The sequence below is a fragment of the Colias eurytheme genome, chromosome 17 (genome assembly GCF_061535395.1).
Source record: "Colias eurytheme isolate Ceu_HAF_F1 chromosome 17, ilColEury1 Martin Lab GWU primary, whole genome shotgun sequence".
NCBI classification, from domain to species: domain Eukaryota; kingdom Metazoa; phylum Arthropoda; class Insecta; order Lepidoptera; family Pieridae; genus Colias; species Colias eurytheme.
The window spans coordinates 735,489-747,113 of NC_142996.1; the positions used below are offsets into that span (position 1 = coordinate 735,489).

Below are 11,625 nucleotides of genomic sequence, written 5' to 3' on the forward strand. Positions count from 1 at the left end.
TCGCATTATGGGTCTATAGATTTTTAACGGAAAGAAATCTGTTACTTACCAAGTATTTCTTTTTAAAATGTATGTTTTGATCGTCTTCAAAGACTTCTCTAGTGACTTAACTACAGTCTACAGTATTGGTTATTGAGATCAGCATCTTCTTGTTCTACAAGTAAAAATCATAATATAATAGAAATATTACGATGACTAACACTTTCAAAAAATCCTCAGGGCTCAACGGAATCTGTTTATGTTAGTATTAATTATTTTAAAACTGAATAATCAGAATATAGTGAATATATAGTGAATAATTGTTATTTTCGGAATCAATAATTTAATTTTCATTGATTCATCGGGTTTCGAGAGACTTTTTTAGGAATGCGTCCGCTGGATTCATGGTGTGTGTCGAGACGTGAATAGACTTTTTAGTTATTTTTATTATCTATGTTTCTAAAGGCGGTCACGCATACACGTAGACAGAGAAACCAATAGACAAATTGATAGTTTATGTCGCATTCACACAAGAAAAAGAGCAACTTATGCCGGTGTTGTGTAAAGAAATGAGAGAGAACGATAAAATTTTTTGTTTCACCCAGCGTGCCACTTTTTTCAAGAAAAGAAACCTACTTTGCTAAACAAAGTTTGACAGCTAACTATCGTCTTCCCTAAAAATATAGTTTTTACATGTTCTAAGTTACGTAATTCATGGTATGTTTGGTTTTTAATGATTTAGACTTACTGTTAATACCTTATAAAATAATACCATGGTGCGGTGTAGCGTTAAAGGGTGTTAAAGTGATAGTGGAACGAAAATGCCTGGATTGTCTTTTCACTCGTAAGTATACAACTCTTTATCAGTTTATAGGCCTTCATGATATTTCAGCGTGTTAATATATTGTGTATCACGTGCTGTTGACTTGAATACATTGTTTAAAAACCACAAAAATAACAATTATAAATTTTAACCTAAAAAATTTTGTGTTGCCAACTTTTCTACAAATTGTTACCCACTATTATGGGTAATAATAATATATATTCTGCAGTGTGTATTTAATTGAATATCTGAAATATTCAATGGCTTGTTCCAGTTTTCCTGAACCGGATAATTTACGACAAATTTGGATTGTAGCTACAGGATGAACAGATTGGAAACCAAAACCGAAGGTTAGAAAGTATTACGGCAATCACCACCACCGCGACGCTGCCCCGCCGAAGACAATGGACACTCTTTGTTCCAACTTCCAACATTGAACCGGAGGGACGTAGTTAATTAAGTTAGAGATAATTTAAATGTAATTTTTTTATTACAATAAATTATTATTAAGTAAATTTCGTTTTTTTTGCGCGTTCGCGGGTCGGTCAATATAATTAACGTGTGTATCTGTTAATACTTACGAAAATAAACATTCTTTTATTTTTTTATTTTATTTTATAAAAAATAATGAACAATCGAGTTTTCATCTACATTATCATTACATACACATTTTTATATGGGATTATGATAATGATATATATTATACATACTAGTGGTCCACCCCGGCTTCGCCCGTGGTACATATTTCGCAATAAAAGGTAGCCTATGTCCTTTCTCAGGTATCAAAATATCTACATACCAAATTTCATGCAAATTGTTTTAGTAGTTTAGGCGTGATTGAGTAACAGACAGACAGACAGAGTTACTTTCGCATTTATAATATTATATAGTATGGATTATATAATATATAGGTATGTGTATATACATAATATGTATTACCCATCTAAAAGTAATATGTTTATTATATACTAGCTGCGCTCCGAAAACCATACATACATATGTACATACATAATTACAAACATTTTCTCTTTATAATATTAGTATAAACATGTATAGGTCTACCAGAATCTGATGGCATATTTATATTTAAGAAATAAAAGATTTTCATGTGGCAACTTATTTGACAACTATCAAATTGGTTGTCAAATTATTTGTCTCTTTTGCAGTTGATGAATAATTTTTAGGATTTTGTCTAAAAAATCTTCGAAAATGTCGAAAAAGCCGCTGCGATCACAAGCAAGAGGTATTGTTTATAATGTGTATAGAAAAACATTCGATGAAGAAGGGTCAAACACATCACAATTTTCAATTTTGAAGATTTTATTGGTAAATTGGACTTACCCGTTTTGATACTTTAAATTAAAAAATATTATATGTAGGTAACTATAATAGTGTTTGTTGATTAGAATATAATTTTATGAAAACTTATTACAGGAGTTTCCAATGCGGCTATTCGTCAAGTCCAAGCTGTCCAAGTCAATTTTATAATGTGTGTATCTGTTAATACTTACGAAAATAAACATAGTTTTATTTTATTTTAAAAAAAATTATAAGCAGTCTAGTTTTGATTTACATTATCATTATATCGATATTTTCACATGGCATACTGATAATGAATATACAAATATAGGTATGGGTAAATAATAATATACGTATTACCTGTATAAAAGTACTTAATATGTATATTATACATGTAAGTATGTAGGTTCTACATAATATTAAGTGGATATCTCATTATTAAGTATAGTATTGTCCACTTATGTAATGTGACTAATGATATTGAGGACAAAATAAAAAATAAGCAATATCAAGATCGTTCAGTCCATTTTCCCTAGGGTTGCACACTCAAAATTTTGATTTCCCTAATTGCCATCAGATTCTGGTTTACCTATAAGTATGTAATATGGATATCTCATTATTATCCACTTATGTTATGTGAATAATGATATTGAGAGATTTGTATCTTACAAATTGCGGGGTAATTTTTCCCTCACATGGTAACCCTAAATATTGTGACGTATTCCTGAGACGTATTCTTTTTTATCTCTTTCTGCGACACGCATTGCCGGTGTCTATTGGATTCTCTGTCTACGCGCATACAGCTTTACTTCTGTCAAATCAACACTCAAAATAGAAAACGACGCTTGATTCAATATTTCAAGAATTGCTGTTGTGTATGTTTTATAAAATATTTTTAATAGAAAAGATCATTCTATAATTTTAATATTAACATAGTGATAAATGTGATACTAAACATATTTTAATTAGATACCCTTAACATAGATATAATGAGTGGAAGAGGGAAAAAAGCGGCAGCGCCGAAGAAAAAAGCTAATGGCTATAAAATGCCTGCTCCCATACCCTCAGGGGAGGTAATTCACGACACAATAGGAAAGAAGAAATGGAGGATCGGGCCTTCTATAGGTGTTGGTGGTTTTGGTGAAATATACTCTGCGTGCGACCACGAAGCTTCTCCTAAAAAAGGCACTAACTATCCATTTGTTGTAAAAATTGTAAGTAAAGTTTTAAAATTCAGTGGCTATAAAATTATACCTAGCCTGTATGCAGTCCAAAACACTTAAGCAGAGTGATCACATATTTTTTTGTTATTTTAGGAACCACACGAAAATGGTCCATTGTTTGTTGAAAAGCATTTTTATATTAGAAACGCCAATAAAGATGATAGTAAGTAGCCATATGTAAATCGTATTCATATGTTTGTATATAATAAAATAAAAATAAGATAAGAGTTGTATATTTAGTAATTTGGAGAATGGATTTGTAATAGAATCTTGAAAGAAAAATTACATTGATTTATACATTCCGATTACAGTTGCTAAATTCATGAAGGAGAAAAAATTATCCACATTTGGAATGCCCAGTTACTATGGAAATGGCTCTCATAATTTCAAAGGTGAGAAGTACAGATACCTGGTACTTGAGAGGTATGGAAAGGATTTGTGGACATTGTTCAAGGACTCGGGCAGATCATTTCCACCTACTACAGTCTTCCAAATAGGCCTTCAAATGGTAAGCTGATAATTAATATACAAAACAAAATTTTGTTATTGAAAAGACAGTGACAAAATACTTTCCTTTGAAATTCATAAGGATTGTTCATAAACTCTAGCTGTTAATATGTGAATATTAACAGCTACCCATTTACCCATTTTATACCCATTTCCAGTTAGACGTCTTAGAATACATACACACCAAGGGTTATGTCCATGCTGATATAAAAGGAGCAAATATTCTACTAGGTCTTAAGAAAGGGACAGAGAACCAAGCATATCTAGTGGACTTTGGATTAGCTACGAGAGTTAATGAAAAGGAGTTTAAACCTGATCCAAAATGTGCTCATAATGGAACTATTGAGTATACAAGCAGGGATGCACATTTAGGAGGTATGTAGTATTTGTCATGTATCTGACGTTGGTACACATATCTTTTCCATGAAAATTTGAATCCAACTTTTCCAACTTTGCATGCCAATTAATTGGCGATTTGTGCTGAACAATGAATTATGCAACATCTGTAAATCTACCACATTTCTTGCAAAATAAATCATTTCATTTCATTTCAACCAGGATAAAAAATATTTCTATTCAACAGTTAGTTCTAGTAGTTAACATAATAATGCTGAAAATAAGAACTACAGTCATTAAGATTAATTAAGTATTAATTGGACAATAATTATGCTGTTATATATTTCTAGAGTAGTAATTAGTGGCATAAAGAAGAATTTAATATATTTAAATGGATTAAGAATGAGGTTAATTTGTTGAAGTGTATTTATAAACATGTTGTTTACTTTTTATTTACATACATTTAACCCATTGACCACCGAGCGCCCCGATCGGGGTGCGACACAATAGATTATCTATTGTGTCTGTGATTCCGGGGACTGATGGATTAATAATGGTATATAATATGACTACTGCCAAATTGTAGATAAGCCACAATAAAATTTTGAAAAAAAAGTGGTCTTTCGAATAGTTTTTAATAATATTGTTACTGAAATGGAGCCATTTTTTATTAATTTCAATATTCAGTGGCAACAATGCGAGGGGACCTGGAGATCTTAGGTTACAACATGCTGCAGTGGATTGTGGGGGAGCTCCCGTGGGAGAAATCGCTGCAGCAGCCCAAGAAGGTGCAGGCAATGAAGGAGGACTTCTTGAAAAATGTTAGGAGTGAGGTCAACAAGCTGAGTTCTAATGTGCCTGGTAAGATTTAACAGAATATTTTAACATGGATTTTAGATTTTATTATGTTTTATAGATTTTATTGAATGTATAAAGTTATAGAGACTTGCAATTTGTAGTTAAATTGAGCTCAACATAGATTAAATATAAACATTATCTGTAATTCAGCATATTCATAATATGTTTTTATTTTTCAGAAGCGTTAATCAAATTCTTTGAATACATAAACTCTTTAAAACCAAAAGATAGTGTTGACTATACAAAATGTCGGCAGTTATTCGAGGGCTACCTCAAAAAGGAAGGAAAAACGAAAACCAGCAAACTAGAGTTCACTGCAAGTATTAAAAAGAAAGGAAACAAATTACAATCAGGGGATCAAGAGTCTGATGAGGAACAAGTTGTCCCAAAGAAACGAGTACCGAAACAAAATGGAGAAATAAAACCGAAACGAACGAAAAAAGAGCAGAAATTAGACGACACAGAGAACACGGAGCCTGATAAAAACACGAGTATCACAAAGAAAAGGAAATCCTTAGAGCCTTCATATGTTGTTAAAGTAAAGAAAATTAAAATAGCACCAAAGGCGACTCCACCTGTAAAGAAAAATCATGCGAACATTGCGACGCAAACATCTGGCAACAGGAGTAAAAGGAGTCCGCGACAAGTCACTTTCGACAGCCCTATATGTGAAGTGATTGGTGAAAAAACGTTAAAAAATAATAGTGTTAACTCCAGTGGTGATATTTTCGATGATTCCTTCACGATTGAGGAGAAAAAAGTAAGGCCAAAGCGTAGATTGCTCTCCGATAAAGAAGTGACAGTCAAGAGGGTGGTTAAAAAGAAAGTGACAACTGTGAAACCGAAAGGAAAGTCATGGAAAGACAGCCCTGCTGTAGTTAATGGACGCTCACCACCTAAGTAGGTGCCATATGTAACACTAATGTTAACCTATAGGATAGTACTTTGATTACAAACCTGTTATTATGAATTAATTTACCGTAATGTTTTAATTTTAGCATAATTGTCATAATTTACAAGTATTTAGGTAATTAGTAAGATGTTTGTTTTTAATTCAATTATGTTTCTGTATATTCTGTTACACTGTAAAGTTTAGTTATAATGGTATATAGTCTGTCCACTATAAGAATTGCTTTTTGACAGCTCGACGGGTGTTACTAGAAGTGATGTTCAAAAGATTATCGATTGTGATACCATTTCAATTATAAATTCAAAATATTATCATAAATCGAATCAGGTACGTAAATAATAATTACAACGTAAACGTACTAGTAAGATATGTAATAATAAGACCACATATCTATGCATTGTATGTTAAAACTAAACTAAACTAATATTTTATTATTTATTGGTTTCTATCTTACAATTTGGTTGTCTTTACGTTTAAATTATATAACATAATAGAAGAGTTTTTCTGTATCGGATATATTTTACAGAGTATTTCTATCGATTATTTTAATCTATCGACCCATCATTGAATAATTCTGTGTAGGCATCACTAAGTGGGCGGGACCTGTCCATGAAGTACGATAATTATTTGTATGACATTTTAACATAGACAATACAATTATACATAGGCGTGAAGCTGTCAAAAAGCAAATAATATAATGGACAGAGTATAGTTGTTCATGCTGGTTTATATGCACATATAGTACAATTGGTTTGCCATAGTTACCCACCCAGTGGATTGAGGAATAATTTATTGATTTTAGTTTTCGTTTATCTGATAAATGAGAATGATTTTATAGTTCTGTTGTTGTGAACAAATGCTGTCTCTGTAAGTAATTAAAATAAAATTCTTATTATGATGTGGTTCGTGAGTAGCCTAGATGGCGTAGGCGTCGCTGTCATGCGAAGACGCGGGTTCGAATCCCGTCTCACGATTAGAAATACTATTTTATAATACTTTGGTGTTGGGTAGTAGCTTATTTAACATTTTTGCTAACTTTCGATAGATCAAAGATAAATAATTAATATTGTGTACTTGCATTAGATGCAATTAATTGTTATATTTATATTTTTTACACATACCAGTGGTATGTAACATTGGCTGTACCTATTTCGATAAAATTAGTGTTAAATATTACAACGGTAACTTATTCCTCAATCCTGATTTTCCGTACTTATACTTTAAAACACTTAAGAGTCATAGCTCCAATGTCCATTAAATTAGTAATGTATTTATATTTATAGTGTAAATGTACCTTTTATAGCGAGTGAGTTGAGTGTTGCATGATTGAATTGTAAGAATTAGTTCCTTTTAGAAAGACAATAACATTTGCTAAAGTAGCATTTTCAATTTATATAACTTTTAACGGAAACATCGTTTTTAGCACAATTTGTGTAATGAGTGACTGAAAATCTTTATACTACAATATTGGTCCGGGAGCCAGCAGCAGATTTTATGACCAAGTTCCTCTCAAGCGGTAATTAGTAAAATGCATCAAAGTATAGTATTATGAAGCCTCGTGAACGTCAGCTGGAGCTCGGTTGGGGGGAAGAGCGGTTGTAGCCTCCCGTATTAGCTGACGGTTTTTCCACCAAGATACAGCCAGCTGACATATATATTTATCCACAGTTACATATAAGCTATCATCAGGTAAATTTTTGTTTGAGAGGAAATAACGGAAAATAAATTTTTCTTTAAATTTAACTTTCATGTTCGAGACACCAGCTGACGTATAATACACCATGTTGTAACCAGCTGACTATTTTTTTTCGTTGAGATATTGGGTTAGCTACAATTTGACAAATTTTTAGCTGAGAGGAAATGAATGAATGAATGTATTTTTTTCCTATGTGCGTGGGAGGCTACAACCGCTCACCCCCCAACCGAGCGCCAGCTGACGTTCACGAGGCTTTATAATACTATACTCTCATGCGTCTGACGAATTATCTCTTGAGAGGAAATAGTTAACCAAATTTGCACCTGGCTCCCTAACCATATCTTCCCAGATTTTTGATAAGCCCACCTGCAAGTATGAACTGTGAAACAATTACCACCACAATTCCCTCTCCTGTTAAACTAGATAATAATATAGAGATCAAGTTCTAAAATTTTTATGTATTCTATTAACATTTACATGTATAATAAGCACGAATTTACTAATACTATCACTAATACATACATATCTTATCGAAGTTTTGTTGTATTATATATTTTTTTAACAATCTTAACAATACTAATCAATAATTTTATTGGCAATTATTTTAAATGAAGAGACATTAATTGTTTTCTTTCACTAATTTCGATGAAAATGTGACTGTGTTGAACATTGATTGTACAGGATTGTTATAAAAATGTTTGTGACTGTTGAGGATATAATCAAAACTGATGTTTTGCATTCAAATGTAACTTAATTATTGAATTGAATTGCTGTTGATTTTGTATGTTATTGTGTAAAATAAATAACATTTGTATGATGAAATTTTGTTTCATTTCTCACACACATACTATCCTACTATTATTGTGTTCAGTATTTTCAATACACACCTGACTATATTACTAATTTGAATGAATCTTATGATCAAACCAAACTTTGTTCATGTGAATTTCAAGTTACAGAATAACAACTGTCATATTTTATACCCTACTTCGCTTCCCGAGGCGTAGCGCCTGAATGCGTATTCTAACGTTGCTTGTAAGTATCTCCATTTGTATAGAAAACACGCACAGCACTAACACAGTGAATGCACATTCACGCGTGTGCAATGGCATGCAAGAGATCACGCATTCGCGCGCTACACAGCGTTGTGCGGGTAGTGCGCCCAGCGCCTTTATAGTTATTTTTGATGCCAAAAATAGTCTATGCCATTTTTAGATCTTGAGCCTATTTGAAACTGTTAAAAAAAGTAAATTTCAGAAACGGCATTTGGTATGAGCAAGGCAGATTAGCTAATTTTTCTATAGGTATGCAAATATGCATTTGAGGTTAAAAGAAAACAAAAATCAAATCCAAAGCTTTTATTTATTTACAATATAATCGTAATATGAAAGTAAACAAAACGTAACGTACCAAAAAAAATTAGATTTAGAAATTTATAAAACATAACATCGGGCGAGCCCGCGACAATGCGAGAGAACGTTCCAATACACGTGACGCGGCGCGGAACGAGGGCTGAGCGCCGGAGCCCGCACGCGAGCTAGTCTAGAATCTAGATCGTGTGATATGGCTTCCGCAGCGTCATTGACTAAAACACAAAACAGTAGCACCATTTGTAAAAAAATATACATTTCACGCGACTCCAGCGCAACCGCAGCCCGCACCCAGCCCCCCCCCCCCCCCCCCCCCACGCGACCGCACTCACCCTCCGCGCTTACTCATTAATATAAAACAAAACTATTTACGCCGTTACAGGAACATCTTTATGCAAAATCCTATTTAACTTGCAATGGGACTAGTATAGAATAGAACTCCATTTGTCATGACGTCTCGTGTGGAGTTGCTACGTTGTATATTTATGTATATACGATAATAAGGCCGCATTCACACTAGCTTTCGATGTCGTAAGATACGTTTCCCACCAATGTAAATGTTGCCGAACGCTCCCTTTATAATAAGCAGCGATTCTATTTCTCTAAATATATTTTCCATCTGTTTTTGTGACCCTTAGTGTAAAACAAATTTTGTGCTTATGTATAAATATATTTTTCGCTATATAACATTTTGTAAAATATAATTTATATCATATGAAACATTCGGCATATTATAAAGGGAGGTTCCGTTTAGTCTATTCGGTACGTGTGCACTTAATACTAGGGTCGACTCGACTCGTCTTACAGCTAAGTGGAATAAAGTAAATACGCTACTCGTATGTATATGTATACCTAAATATGTAACTACATAATTGCGAGGTGGCACTAGCTATCTGCATACTGGCTTAACTTGGCCGGCCGGGCGTTGCGACTTTTTAAAGCAGTTTAAGAGACGTGTTTCTGTAACAGATATTGAGTTAATTCGGGATAATTTATGGATTTGCTAGAAGATAAAATATAAATGTAATGAACGTATTTGCTATAAAAATATGGACGTAAACAGAATGCGAGTGTCACTGGTGTTCACAAAGTCGCAACGTCGGCCGGCCGCTCAACACTCAAGGCTCGGGAGAGCGACTTAAATAAGAATACAATAATAATGTTAATATAAAAACAACGGCTGTGCCCAATTGTACTAAGTTAAAATACCGTTCAAAACATTCGCCAACACCTGACACTATTTACTGGGATATCGAATATCAACATTTTTTTGGCTCTAATTTTTTTTATTTTTTTTATAAAATATACAACACCAGTTTCCGGTGTGTTTGTCCTTTAGATAAATTCTGAAAGAGAAAACATTGCGGGTACTTCGATTGAAACGCCACGTGCCGTCTTCCAACGCGTCGCCGTCAGCAATATCTACATATTTGTACACTTTGAGTTACTTCGTTCAGTCTTATCTAAAGGGCAAATGCGAGTTAACCTCAAAATAAGAACCTTATTTTCCATTAAAGCTAATTTAACGACCAGGAGAAGGTCCACATTGGGAATTAAATAATTTATAAATTACGCCTCCCCGCTCAGGGGCTCAATAAATAACATTACTTTTTATATAAAAATTTGGTGTTAACTCAGTCAGGCAATAATATACAGGTCCCATTACGTTATCTTTTGATTTCGGGCGCGGCAGAAGCGTTTATAATATGAAAAACTAATATATTACAGCAAGAGCTACCGACTTTTGAAGCAAATAATCTGCTAGTAGAAATATACTCAAAACATTTTTTAATCTTAACATCAACATATTTGATGTTTTGTTGGATAAGAAATGCATTTGTATTTAGTTTATTAATTTGTATATTAATGAAACTCATTCAACATTTGAAAGATTATCTATTCTATTCCAGAAATAAATTTCACAAAACACTACTATCGTATAAAAAGCTATAAATTTTGCTCAGGGATTATTGAGTAATCTCAAAACTCGGCAGCTCTCATAGGAAGTTATTTGAACACATGAGACTAGTCAAATTGCTTCTGTCGGAATGTCAACTGTTAGTTGTTCACAATATATTTGTTACTTTACTCTAAGCTCCGTCAAATAAAACATCGTTCAAATCCAATAGTTCGGTATCTTCTTAAAATATATTAATACAATTTTAAATTGAAGAAAAATTTGTGCAAATTCAACAATTTTTTTAACAATTTTTTATTTTTGAATGCGAAGATTGAACTAATGGATTTAAAACCGGATCGGTATCGGTAAGGCCAAACGGTATCGTAATAAAAACTATATGAACAGAAAACTGAAGATTAACTTTTTTCTATTTCTAAGAAAAAATTTAAAGTGTAGTGTAAAATAACAAGACGCCAAAGGCCAATTAATAGACAAGGCTTTTTACATTTTTCTTTATATGGTTTACATTTTGGTTAATTCTAGCCCAAATATCAATTCATTATATATAAAGGACCTTCTGTTGTTTACATGAAAGTTCAATTTTCAATAATCATTCCTTGTAAGTAAGCAATACTCTAGCGATCTTGTTATTTAAAACTATACCTATTTCTTAAAGAAATAAAACACAATATTGAATGAAAATAATGAATTGTTCTAGTATAAC

General features: G+C 32.7%; 1 protein-coding gene across 2 annotated transcripts; it reads left to right on the forward strand.

The window, feature by feature from the left end:
• The first annotated feature begins 2,904 nt into the window (after positions 1 to 2,904).
• On the forward strand, positions 2,905 to 6,128 carry ball (nucleosomal histone kinase 1). Of its 2 annotated transcripts, XM_090111468.1 has the most exons (7): positions 2,905 to 2,976; positions 3,086 to 3,315; positions 3,418 to 3,487; positions 3,636 to 3,832; positions 3,990 to 4,206; positions 4,855 to 5,028; positions 5,205 to 6,128. In XM_090111468.1, exons 2-7 carry the CDS (start codon positions 3,091 to 3,093, stop codon positions 5,927 to 5,929), a joined length of 1,608 nt encoding a protein of 535 aa, XP_089967594.1. In that variant the 5' UTR covers positions 2,905 to 2,976; positions 3,086 to 3,090; the 3' UTR covers positions 5,930 to 6,128. The 2 variants fall into 2 exon arrangements, with proteins under 2 accessions (XP_089967594.1, XP_089967592.1); XM_090111466.1 differs by having other exon boundaries at positions 2,928 to 3,315.
• The last annotated feature ends 5,497 nt before the right edge of the window (positions 6,129 to 11,625 follow it).